Source organism: Martes martes (assembly GCF_963455335.1).
Source record: "Martes martes genome assembly, chromosome: 6".
Taxonomy (NCBI): domain Eukaryota; kingdom Metazoa; phylum Chordata; class Mammalia; order Carnivora; family Mustelidae; genus Martes; species Martes martes.
In genome coordinates, this window is record NC_137893.1 from 11779107 (window position 1) to 11793180 (window position 14074).

A 14074-nucleotide genomic window follows, 5' to 3' on the forward strand; every position below is an offset into this window, starting at 1 on the left:
GAAGGACAGTTAGCAGACCGTGTTACCTTGGTTTCAGGTGCACAACTTAGTGACTTAACAACTGCATAGGATGCTCACCATGGTAAGTATAGTTACTATTTGTCACCATACAAAGTTACTAGGATATTATTGACCATATTCCCTATGCCTTACTTTTCATTCCCATGATTTCTTTATTCTATAACTGGAAGTTTGTATCCCTTAATCTCCTTTATCTGTTTCACTCATCCCCTATCCACAGCACCCCTCCAACCTCTAGTTTGTTCTGGGTATTTATGAGTCTGTTTTTCTTTGTTGGTTTGTTTTGTTTTTTAGATTTCACATATACATGAAATTATATGGTATTTGTCTTTCTTTGTCTGGCCTATTTCACTTAGCACAATACTTCCTAACCCCATCCATTTGTCACAAAGGGCAAGATATCGTTCTTTTTTATGACTGCCTACTGACTACTACTACTCCATTGTGTGTGAGTATGTGTGTTGGCGGAGTCTGTCCTATATCTTCTTTATCCATGCTTCCACAGACAGACACTTACATTGCTTCTATATCTTGCCTATTTTAAATAATGTTGCAGTAAACATAGGGGTGCATATGTCCTTCCAAATTAGTGTTCTTATTTTGAGTAAATACACGGCAATAGGATTACTAGATCATATGGGTCATTTCCATTTTTTATAATTCATTATCGTTATGTTACAATAGACAAGAAAGTTAATCACACATAATACCTTATTTATTTGTAATTAACAAATTAAATTAGAGGAATTCTGATAGCTTAAATATGTCCAGTTTATAGGAATGAGATTAATATCTGTACTTAAGTAGGTTTGATGCACAAATCCATATGTTAGTATTTAATTAAAAAACGCAGTGTAAGGTAGCAGTTAACAATAAAGATGCTCAATTCAGAAAGAACCAAACTCAAGTCCCAACAGCTCCTACTGCAAGTTACTTTTTTTACTTCACTGGGCCTCTCTCTACATGTGTGTAATGGAGCTTTTAATACGTACCCCACAGAGTTAATGTATGGCTTAATTGGACAATATCAAAAAGTTCTTAACCTAGTGCCTGGATTACTTATTTAAAATTTAGGATTAATACTATTATTAATATATTATCATTACTATCATTATTTAGGTCGTTGCATATCAAATTACTGTTCCTATCAACTTTAAAAAATTAAAAAAAAAAATTCTTGTAGGACCACTAAATGGATTCACCACATAAAGACACAGAAGCTTAGGCAATTGTTTAAATGGTGCAAGTCTCCTCTTGTTTTCATCCTAATTATCTGAAATTTTTAAATAAAATACTTGGGTCAAGAGTAACAAGCAAATTGCTTCAACTGGAACAACTTTGTCTACCAAAATAGTCATAGTTCTTATAAGGAACACAAAAGCATAAAATGGCTGGACTTATGCACAGCTCTTTTTTCTTTTTTTTTTTTTTTCTGGATTCACTATGATAATCTCATCTATCTCATGGGTTCACCAAGTTCGAATGGGGGGAAAATAACATTCATTCCATCAATCCCACAAATATCACCTACTTCAATCTTTAGAGTCATACTCAGAGATCTTTTTCTCTTTTCTTCACCATCTTCTGAAAAACTGTTTAATTCATGTTTATTTACCATCATTCTGTATCTTCTATAAAGGAATTTTTTAAAGGTGGGGGGAGTAAAAAAGTGGAGGAAATAAAGTAGAAAAAGTTCAAGTGAAGTATTTTGCTGTACCCGACCTTCGTCAGGGAGGTTATTTCTCAAATTCACATAAAGACTTATTATCATCTTGACTGCAATCATGTAGAAAATGAATGGGGTATAAAGTACATGAGGATAATTTAATCAAACGAGCTTTCTCTTCTTATGAAATCTTTGAAGAAAAGAATCATTAGACAGAGACTTGCCTTGTATTCACCCAGGTCATGAGGCGTGTCAGCCTGGTGATGTGTCTTTGGCAAGAAGTCCTTAATTAGAAATCCCTCGAGAGCTGCTCCCAGTAGGTGCTTCCTAAGACAAAAAGACAAAATAATTTAGCAGGGAAGCCCTTACTAAGGATACAGCAGTCAGGCTCAGGTGAATGAAAGAAATAATTTGCTGACGGCAACAGAGCAAAGCTGTCAGAATGGGGTGCTGGATTTTGAATGAGAGTCTCTCCATCACATTAGTGGTAAGTATCACTTTTGTTATTCAAGTTTAAATATATGTATTAGACAGTCTTTGACTTTTAAGATAATTTGTACGGGAATGCTAAATAGCTTGAAGTATTACTTTGGTAAAAGACTAAAACTTGTTAGAAAACATTCAGTAGATATATTTAATTTATCCTTACAGAATCGTGTAAAGTTGTTTTTCGACTGAGTTCATTTTTAATTATTTTTAAAGTCAAGTAGTTTGTTTTTGCATAATGTATGAATGTTTCTCTAAATCAAATGAAGTCTTTGAATTAGACTATGAAATTGGAAATTTTCTAGAGTACTTTCTGAGTTGTTTTTAAAGATTTCCTCCCTTTGCCGTCATTGATTTAAAACACTAGAGTGATGTTGATTAGGAAGGTTTTGTACTTTTCATTAAATTCCTTAAAGAATACCATATGTGTTTAAAATCTTTTTTATAAAGTTAACAATTTATTAACATTGTAATCACTGTTAAAAACTGATCTACGAGAAATAAGTGTAGAGTAAGTCTGATTAACACTGAGAAGCTCTTCATTTCACTTTAAAAGAAGAACCCCAAGTGATTTTGAACAGAAGAAAAGATTGAAGATAGTATTGATTGGTCTCTTTTCATTCAACACTAGCTCACATGGCTGGGAGTGAATTTATATCTGTTTATTGACACATTCTGTTGGTATGAAGAGGAAGAATCTTTCCTTTACACGCGCGTTATTCTGGGTGTAAGTAGAGCTGGTGACTACACATTATCATTTCGGAAAACGTTCTATTTTCCCCAGCTTCCTTACTCTCACTGCATCTCTCTCCTGTGTCTTTACATATGGACAGTCAACGTTGGCTTGGGCACGAGCATCTGCAGTGTGTCTGAATTTTAACTGCATGCTGATTCTATTACCAATCAGTCGAAACCTTATTTCATTCATGAGAGGGACAAGTACTGTAAGTACTAAAATATATGAAATAATTTCCATTGTTTTAATGTCCTAATATAAGCACCATGGAAGATAAAGATATATTTTACTGTGAAATTCCTAATAATCCTGTTTGAATTAAAGTTGGTTTCTTTGTAAGAGAGAACATAGTGGCTAAAACTGAAAATCAGGAATCAGTACATCTGATGTGACTTCTGCTCTGTCTTGCCTTTCCCTCCCTGCATGACATTGGAGTCATGGCTCAGCCTTTCCCTGATGTATTTGCTCCTTCAGAAAAAGATGGGCAATAGAATTGACCTGACTTGCAAAGATGGAAGTATTATAACAGTTTGAACTGTTACCATTTCTAATTGAAAGGAGAAAAATAAGCAGTTGAGCCAAATGCCACTAAGGACGCATCTTTCTGAGCTCTCTGCCCAGGAAAGGACAAGCACTGTGCACAGATTTCAGTATGTAGACTTTAACCCCTGTCTAATAACAGGACATTTCCTAATTGTATTGACTTCAATGTGTTGGGTACCATGTTTCCCGCTGAACAGAGTAATGTGCTATAGAGAAAAATGAGAATGTCAATAACCCTAACTAGATGAAATAATTTATTATATAATCATCATCATCATTTTATGAATATTTAGAGGTAGATGAATATAGTGCTGTTCTTTCCATAATAAGGAATACTTTAGGGACTGCTTAAACCACATCCATGAGAATGACGGTTTCCATCTCCATTTCCTAAACTAGTTGAGGCATGGAGATTAGCAGGTTTATTCCAGAATTTGGACGTATAGTCAGGGAACTATACTACCTCCTTCACTTTTACTGAGTTGAAATGTCAGCAAAGCCAGTAATAACCACTTGGTTTTACCTCTAGGACTAATTACTGGCCACTCGCTTCTGAGCCCCATTGCCCCACCTTCAGGAATGCAGGCAGAGGGAGTGCCTGAGTCCTGCTCTCTTAGCTCTCAGGTTGCTGTCATCCCTGATTCTTCTCCAAACAAGACTTTTATTTTCTGTCACTCCAGTGCTGCAGAGGCCCATGGAGGAGGCAATTAGATAAAAATCTCAAATTCCACAAACTGGTCGCCTATGGGATAGCTGTTAATGGAGGTAAGAGCTTCTTACTCATCGCCCAGCGCATTTTACAAAACCTAATGTTTAACTTCTAAGTTTTGCTTTAGTTCCTCCTCCGCCAAAGGCTCACCCTTAAATAAATCTTTGCCTTCCATTTGACCACATAAACCTTGTATAAATGGATTTTTAAGTTTCTAGTTTAAACTCATGCCGTCTTCCCTACCAAGCCTTCAGTTTGTCAGGGAAAAGTTAATGAAATTCCATTGTCATTTGTGAATAATTAAGCTTGTTGAGAAGACAACAATAAATACCTATTTGCAAAGTGCATACTGTGCTACTCGATATAAGTCACATTAGAAATAAAACTGACCTATACTCAAAATCTCATTCACAGACGTAGGAAAAAGGTATCATAGGCAGTAAAAGAAAAAAGAAAAGGAAGAGCAGGTGAACAGGGTTCCAGATAGTATTGAGCTAGTGGATAATAAAGGACCTTGAAAAGATACAAGGCTTTAGAGCATATACGGTGTTATTGTTATTTCTTGAATAAGAAGACAAGAGAATTCAAGAAAATTACAATAAAAATTAGCATCCAGGGCCAAGGTTAAACTCTGCTGAGGAAGAAAAGAAACCGAACAATAACCAACTCATTTGTGGTTTTGTTGGACAACAAATACACGGCAATGAAAGGCTATCTGCGCAATGAGGACTTACGGTTCAGGACTGTTTCCCCCAAACTAATTTAACTATAAAATGTTTTCATCATTTGTTTTTATCCTCTCATGCATAAAAAACAGCAGAGTACGAAGAACACTCAAAACAAATGTGGATTTAATTAAGCAACAAGACATGACAGACAGTGCCCGAGTGCCAATTAATACAACTTTGGGTGTGCGGTGAGACATGTGGGGAGATTTCCCCATCGATTGTCCTCAATACCAGATTAAACCAACCCAGGAAATGTTTGCAAATGGTCTTTGTAGTTTGTTAAGAAATAAGGGTAAAGAGACATCACGTCCCAGAGAAAACCAGCCAAGGGATGGAGGGCAAAGAATAAGCTAACGCATCTTTATGTCCAAGGCTACTTGGCTACCATCTACAGAGGTGCCAAAAACCTTTGATGTATGAGTTGAACGCATAAAGGAATGAAGACTCAGGGGAGCAGATTTCAGCTCAGATATGGAATCATCCAGACCTTAAAATTGGAATGAGAGTCCCTGAGAATACAGAGTTCCCTCTCGTAGGTGTTGTCAGGGCGAGGTCCAGACCACCCTGGATGGTCTGGAAGCCTCTTCAGAAAAGGAATTCAAGGATTCTCTAGGTTTCCTTTAAAACCTTAAGAATCTTGAATTCCTGTATTAAAAGAGCAGATAAAAGACAGTAAAATGGCAGGAAGGATATTATGACTATGCAAATGGCTTAAGGCAGAACTAAACTCTAAGAGAAAGAGAGAAGGAACCAAAAAAACCCACAGCATTGAAACACATTATAAAGAGAAGCAAAAAAATAAAGGAAAATATGTTCTGCAATAATTTTGTCCTTAAACCCTTGGGTATGTATTTTTCTTTCTGTGTAATCATATATCTATAGGATAAATGCATCAGTGATGTGTACTGAATGTCCCCCATGTGCAAGATACCCTAAGAGAAGCTATAACCCGAAAGTAGCATAGGCACTAATAATTTAGCAGGGACAGCAGTTAACTAGAACCAGGCAACCAAATTATTTTATTCCCCTGCTACTGATTGGTCCTGTGATCTCAGATAAGTTTTTTTAAAAGCCTTTTCTTCTATGGAATTAAAAGAACAAGAATACAATCTATCCACCTCTAGATGTGCAGACTAGTTGTCAGGATGTCTCTTGGAAACCAGAGACTACAAGGCCATCGGCTCGCCACTATTGCAAAGAGAATCACCTCCAAGTTTAGCATGGCCAGCGGGCTCCTCTACTCTCATCTCTCTCCATACCCCCTTGCTTCTTCCCCTGGCAATGCCCAGCCACTGGGTCCCTGAGTAATCTGTGCCTTTGCTCCTGTTACCCCCTTCATGCTAAATGCTCTTCCTTTCCTTCCTCAGTAGATAAGGTGTTGTTGCCATATCTGGGACTCCTTGCCTGGCCTGTCTTCCCCTGACCCTCAGGTCTGAGCTGTCCCCCCACCTCTCCTGCCTGCCCCTGCCATGCCTCCTACTACAGAGTAAAATTTCTCCGGACTCTGATCTCCTCAGGGCCTGAGATGGGCCTTACCTGGCTCGGCTTTCCCAGCCCCTGTCATATATATCCTCAACAAATTTTGTCAAACCTGAGGATGAGCTGGAGTCAGCCAGCTGGCAAAAAGGATTGGGGGAATTTGCAGGAAAGGTACAAGACAGTGCAGAAGTTGTTCAGGGACCCAGCAGCAGCTTGAGGGTGGGGGTGGGGGGGAAAGGGAGGAAACAGGATGTAGGCAGGGAAGAGATTCAAAATGAGGCTGGTCGTCCAAGATAAATTCACATTCTGCTACAACACGAGGAAGCAGCACGCTATTTCTCCCTCCTTCCCTCACAAATCCCTGGAGAGAATCAAATACCGCTCGGGGGTCTCTTCTGCTTGAATCTCCACTGCTTTGCAGGGATCCCAAACATCCCTGGGCTCTAAACAGCCCCCCACACCCCCCGCAGGGTCAGACTGCTTCTGAGAGCAAAGCACCCGTCCCCCACCACCGTCCCCCACCACCATGGCAACCAGCAGCGCAGGGCTGTTTCCATTCCCAGCAGAGGCAGGAGGGTGGGGAGAGAGCTCTCTGCTTCTCCGAGCCCTGACATAGCAATTATTACATTTCACACTAACTAAGAAATGCGGCTGGCAACTGCGCTTTTAGAAGGAAAAAAAAAAAAATGCTATGCCCTGGTTTCACAGATATCCCTTGGCTTTTCACATTTCGTCCTTCTAGTGTATTCACTTGGGAGCCGCTGAAAATGTCCCCGTGCTTATTTTATTAGCATCGCCCATTATGCCGCTTTTCAAATAGCCGACTGGCTTAATAGAGGTGTGTAACCTTGGAAGAAGAGCATCCACATCGAAGTTTGCGTGCCAGCCCCTAATTTCTCATCCGTTCCTCCATAAGTTGAACTGCAGGCTTTAATTGGTCAAATCATTAAAGGATGTAATTAGAGCCTGGTGGAAGTAGGCTGGGGAGGAGGAGTGAGACAAACAATGGTATCTATAATCAAGGGCATCACCGAAAATGCAGTGACAGAAACTCTTCTGGTTTCCTGCCTTCCCACTTGCCTGCCTATGATAAGAGCCGCTGGAGCATTCTTCAACCGCTAATAAATCATATTTTCAGGGACCTATAACCCCAGTGGTATAAAAATTCCAGCTTCACAGTCCCTTCGTTCTTATGAATGTGGATCCTTCTGGACTCCGTGGTCCAGAATGGACCTTAAAGATCTTCCAACTAAATAGCAGTTCTGTAAGCAAGATCGTTCTTCAAAGGGAGCTGTGAATAGTGACCCAAAGGGCTTACAAGTGCTCGGCTGGGGGAGGGGGACGTGGGGGGGGGGGACAACTACCCACAGGCAGCTCCTGATGAGTTGCTAAAATTAGTTTACAAAGCTCAATAAACGTAAGAGACAGGTTGATAGGAGTGTGCTCAGAGGAAAGGTACTGAATAGAAAGACGGAGACCCCAGGATAGAGGCCCAAATTCTTCAGGACCAGATCGCTAAAGAATTGTTACTAACCCAGTTCCGCAAGAAGCGTTGGGACCTCCAAGGAGGCTGTCTCCCATGTCCTGTCTAGCATAACTGAACTTGATTTACAAATGAGTGGCGTGCAGTAGTCTAGGGTGCCAAAGTCCATGTGCATTCCTGTGGAAATCAGACTGCAGACTTAAAAGTTGGGGGGCCAGGCTCTGGCTGTAGATGCACAGCCAGGATTTGTCCCTGGGTCCTTATTTCTGACGGCTGCTTAATTAGGAGGTGACTAACTCCAAAATGACTGTTATCACTGACAGGCAGGCAGAAAGATAGCAAGAACCGACCGCCCTTCCAAGATTCTCCCTCAATTATGCTTCCTTTGATCTCCTGAAAAATAAAAAGAAGGAAAGAAAGAAGGAAAAGAAACTTTCTCAGGGCAACTGGCTCTAATTGTAGCCTTTATGATTTTTTTTTGTTCACTCTTCAATAAAAGCTCCTTATTTGAACTCAGAAGTTCACACACCAATTAAATGTGCATTTGTGGTTTGTCCAAGACTGCTGCTCTCTTTTAACTGTAAAAGTACTTTGGTGAGAAAATAGGATTGTGAAAAGACCCAGTTATAGCAACTTTTAGCCCTAGCGTTTGGGTGGATTCTGGAAATGTATATCTTGGGCTTTTCTACGGGCTGGGCAGAAAGTCCTCAGGGGCACGGGGAAGAGCCCACCGGCATAACTGATGGCATGGGATTTGCTGCAAAATTAAAAAGACTGCTTAAGCCAGTGTTGCTTTTGAAAACATTAAAACATGTGTTCCGTATTTGCATCACTTTTCCATTAGACTGCAGACCCCTTTGGATGATAAATGTCCCCAGTTAATTTCAAAGGAGACACAGGAGCCTGACTGCTGGAAAGGAACCAAGACATCATCTAGTTTCGTTCAGTCCACCCCTTTTACGGATAAGAAAGATAAGAAAGTGGGCTAAAGAAAAGAAGTAGCTGAGAGGTATCCTTCTCAGTGTCCTTCCGGCCACATTCTAACAACAACTCTAGTAACAGGATAGGATTCTGATGAGTAAGAGAGAAGAAAGTCGAACCGTATTACCATTGGATCACATGCTTGGAGAAACAGGCACTGTCGGCATAGATAGCATGGCTATTCATATCAAAATTACTGAAGTGGGGTGCCTGGGTGGCTCAGCCGGTTGAGCTCCTGGCTCTCGTTCTTGACTCAGGTCATGATTTCAGGGGTCATGAGATCGAGCCTCATGTCCGGCTCTCCGCTCAGCAGGAAGTTAGCTCTCTCCTTCTACCTCTCTCTCAAATACATAAATCTTTAAAAATAATAAAATAAAATAACTGAAGTGTGTCAAGGAAAGAATAGAACATATAATGTCTGAAAAACAGCAAAATCAGTATCTCCCTGAGCATCTACCAAGTCCCAGCAGCCATGGAGTTGGTGGGTGGGGTACTGTTCATTCGAAACCGAGATCACAATAAAATTAGGGTCCGACGTCAGAGGAAATAAGATGTTTAGACAAACCAAATGGGCACAAGTAGTTTTCCTTCTGAGAATTCCTGAGATGAATGCAACAAGATATTCTACTTGTTATCTTATTACCTGTAAAAAGGAAAACAAAATGGAGGCTGTTGGAGCAAAGGAATAGTTCAGACATGAATTTTAAAGTAATGAAAAAAAGTCTGGGAAAAGTAGTTCTCAACAGATTCCCTCAGGAGCTGCCTCCTAAAAATTATCCTGGGTTTTCTTATACTACTTCATTAGCTTCCTCGGCTCTGTTATAAGAGACCCAGCAATAAGAATAAATAAATAGTTCAATATCTTTGCTCCTTCAATAAATGTACTTAAATCTAGTTTAACAGTGTCAAATTCTCATGTGGAAATCAATCTAATAGGAAATAGATTGTGATCAACAGCTCCTTACACAGGAGGAGAATGCTATGGAATGCAGAATATAAAAGACACAGAATCTGTCCTGTACTTCCTTTCTGGATGTCACAGATTATGGAATCAGTAAGTGTTGGCGCTTGATTTGGCTTGAAGCTCAGTATCCGCTTCTGTAAACAGCTCCACTCTGTCTGATGTGCTTTAGTCCATGGAGGAGAACCGAGGACAGCCACAGGGAGAAGGGTGAGGGTAAAGGGGCAGAGAGTGAAAGGAGAGTTTCCACCCACCTGCAAAGATGACTCCAAGGGTTACAGTTGGTCTTAGGAGCTGTTTGACTCTAAAGAGACCAAGTGAGCCATTCAAAGAGTTTTACCTAAGCCACAGGAGAAGCTGGTTTTCAATAAAGTATAACGATTATTAAAGTGAAAAGAAGCAATATAACTTAAAGGTCAAAAATGGGGCTCTGGATGCAGGCAAACAGGGTTTATCCCACCTTTGCCTTTAATGAACTACAAGTGCCATAACTTTTTAAATCCTGGTCTCAAATGGCGGTAAGACTAATGCCTGAGTATTAAATGAGATAATATGCCCAAAGCATCTATAACGGTGTTTGGAATATAGGAAGTATTCAGCATCCGTTAGCTATGAGAAATAGGACCTGTTTAAAAAAAAAAAAAAAACAACTTTATGCTAATTGTCAGAAAACAGTAATTAGGAATACTGCTGAACATGTTTGCGTTCAATTTACCACACAGTTTTCGTTTCATATATAGCATATCGGAAGAGATGAGTACTAGACAAACGTTTCTAGCTTTGTGGACACTGAGACTACACAAGGCAGTCCTGCATAGACACCACCACATTAACTGACAAATGGAACATAAGGAAGAAGTACAATGTCCTTTTGGTGCTACTCACACCATACCCATAAGGAGACGGTCAACATCATGGACTCAGAAATACCACCGTGCTTTGCCTTCTTAGCTGAGCTTCAGCTAAAGGCATATTTGAGGTGATTTCCAACTTTAAGCCTGCAAGAAAATGTGCAAAAAAAAGGAAAGTATTAACAGGGAAAACAGTACTCCAGTAATGTTGCAGCTACAGACATCCTGCTGACCCTTTCTCCCCTCCTATAAACTCATCGTCACCCAGCAAAATCTTATTCAGTACATAGTGGTAGTAAGCAATGTGCCAAGTGTTAAGGTTACAAGATGAGTAAGTCTTGAGGCACGAGAGTCCATTGGGCAAGATAGATGTAAATAAATACTCATAACAGGAATGTCTAGGAAGTGTTATAATTAAATCATTGCTGCATCATTGGCATCATTGGTGCGGTGGAATTGAGAGATACTTGATAGAATACAACTTTTGAGTTGGGTCTTAAAGCATGAAAACAACTTTGCAGGTCAGAAAAGGGAATGGCTCTGATCAAAGAAACTCGGGGGACAGAGAGTAAAGCTAAATAGCAGATGGTATTTCTAAATACATCTGCTCTTAGGACCACAGGGACCAAAATGCCACCAGTATTCTCAGAAGTCTCTGCTGTTCCTTCTTCCTCCACTCCCCACACCTCAACCCACAATATACAGCCATGGAGGATTCCAGAATTTGCCTACAACGTGTAGTGACTGTATGAAATTAGCAGCCACTGCGGCTTTTCATGGTGGGGCGGGGGGAGGTATCCATTGGGAAGTTATCTACACCCTGGGTAATGAATTCTCATTTCACACTTGAATCTGATCCCAATGGCTGGTATCAACGGGTCACCCAAGAGGGTTTTCATTTGCAGGAAAAGCATCAGGAGGAGGTCCTTGTCTGGGTGTTGTGACTGCTAGCTTCCCCACAGATTTTACAAGACAGAAAAGAGTGGCATTGGGCACAGACTCCTCAGGCTAAATTATACTGTGTTCCTGAGCAAGTTCTCTTCATTTAGAATTTAGACATCACCAATTCTCAGAATTAGAAAGCTGAGTTTTCTTCTAAAGAATATACCGAGAGGATTAGTTCTATAAATACTAACTTATTTCAATCCTCTAGGAATAACACATGCGAAGATAGTGTGTATATGTGTATGTGTGGGAGTGAATATACATATACACTGAAATATATAAAGGAAGAAAAGAAAATATAATGTCTGAAGGAGAACAAAAACTCTTCCCTGGTATCTATCCTATCTGTCATATGCACAGATGTCCATGGATATGATACACAGTACTCTAGAATAATGCTCTGTGATTGCTTGGAAAATATATTACATAAGATATGAAATATGGAATCCATAGACATATGTATAGTATAGAATGTGTTCTATGTATAATATGGAATTTTATATGTAATGGAACATATATATGTAATTATGTTGTGATATCCCCATACCTATTCTACTTACAGAATGAGCATATGTTTATAATTAAATTATGGGGAATTGAGATTTACTTTATTTCTTCCCATAATTAAAATGGATGTGGCAAGTCGCAGCATACCTTTAGAACAATTCAATCCACTCTATTCAAGACACTGGGAAAGATGCACAAATAAATCACTCTTTGGAGATGACAAAAACCAGAACAGAGAAACTTGACCATAGAGGCATTGCATTTCTGAGTAGCCACAAAGGAAGAAATCCCGTATGGCACATGTCTGATGTCACCTCCTCAACCGTAGCCATCCACATCATCGCCCATTTGTGCAACCTTCAGCGTTACCACTGGAGCCAGTCAGCTCAAGCAGAGGGACTTCCGGCCGTGCTTTCCAAACTTGGCGACGCCCCCAATGAGAGCTACCTCAACCCCATCCGGACCTTCCGCACAGTGAGTCCTTGCATGCTACCTGGTTTCTCATCTGAAAAGTCCTTCCTTTTCCCGTGGCATTATCAGGAACACTGTGTTTCAAAAGCTATTAATAAAAGAGCTGGAGAGACGTTGCTGCCAAATGTTAACATCAATTTCACCACTTTTTTAAAAAGCTATTTTTTTCATAAATGTTGCTAAGAGGTTATGAGCAAGAAGAAAAACCGATGCCACTTAATTAGTTTATAGCAAAACATAATAAATACGCCTAAACGGAAAATGCAGTAACCTGTTAAAACCCTGATCGTTTAAATTTTAAAGCAGCTCCTGATGAGATACTTTTTTGGTGGTGGTGGTGGTGTTGGAATCATAAAGAGTGTGAAGTGCCATCTACATCCAGGGATTAAAAATGGGATGTCTTCATCTTCAACTTACAAATTGTTTTTGGATCTCTTCTCCCATACCCTATTTTGGCGCACATGTGGCTGGCTGACCTGCCAGAGCAGATACTGGGCAGAGTAGCTAATTTCATAATCAGCCCTGCATGGCTAGTGACATCATTAATGCTAATTACCTGTGTGCATGGAGTGGCAGCACATGTGGGAAACAAAACCAAAAATGTAGCTCCAGAAATCCACCTGTGGAGATAAAGACATTCCTCTCCCTCCATCCACTCTTACCCCTTTTGTCCTGGTCGATCGAAATATCGGGTCACGAATTACCCCACTGGAATAGGCATTCCGCATGTTGAACGGGCTAAAAAAATCAGTATCGTTCAAGAAGAATCCAAGACAATGCACTCCAGCCGTGGAAATATCTCTTTCATGACCGTTTTGCCTGTGCAGCCTCTTTTGAAGAAGCAAAATTCAGTCTCTTTGGGGGAAAATTCTTCCACGGCATGTCCCTAATTATCCTAAGAGGATTTCCAATATCAGGCCATTAATCAAGTAGAGCTACATTTTCTTAGCAGACAACAATCAGAAGCCCAAGTTTCAAAGTTATACGTCAAAAACACAGATGCCGTAAGCCTGTGGGAAGGCCTCTGGTGTCCCTCATTTGAGCCACAGAATTTATGTTGGCACCTACTTGGGTGAACACTTTTCCCCACTAAGCGTTCTGGGGTGAACGTTTTTCCCCACTGAAGCTCATTGTTACAGACAACCAAGAATAAACCTCAGTATTTTGAAAAGATGATACAGTGAGTAATATTTATTAGAAGGACTTTGAAAGCAATTTAACAAGATAATTAAGTTACTCCCAATATAGTTTTCTCAAAATTTTAGAAGCAATATACTGTGTAAGTGTTAATTAAGTTCAAGAAACCCTCTACTTTAGGGTATTTGGAGAAAGATCAATAATACAAATTGGTACATTTGGAGAAAGTACCCATAACACCAAGTGTGCATTATGGAGTATTTTTAAAGAGATGCAGTGGGATTACTTTAGAGGGTACACGGCTACGCAAACCAGTCTACAAAAATATGTTGCAGGGAAAGGGAAGTGGGGATTTGCCTTAATAAGCAAA

The 14074-nt window shown here is 40.0% G+C and overlaps 1 protein-coding gene across 1 annotated transcript in view; it reads left to right on the top strand.

Annotated features, from left to right (window-relative positions):
• Nucleotides 1-2084: 2084 nt before the first annotated feature.
• Nucleotides 2085-14074, top strand: part of NOX3 (NADPH oxidase 3) — a gene marked incomplete at both ends in the record, with an annotated part of 55941 nt that continues 43951 nt past the window's right edge. The window contains 6 exon segments of the mRNA XM_080806676.1: nt 2085-2102; nt 2106-2174; nt 2805-2900; nt 3007-3117; nt 4133-4217; nt 12425-12570. Of these exon segments, the coding sequence (XP_080662802.1) occupies nt 2085-2102; nt 2106-2174; nt 2805-2900; nt 3007-3117; nt 4133-4217; nt 12425-12570 (525 nt within the window).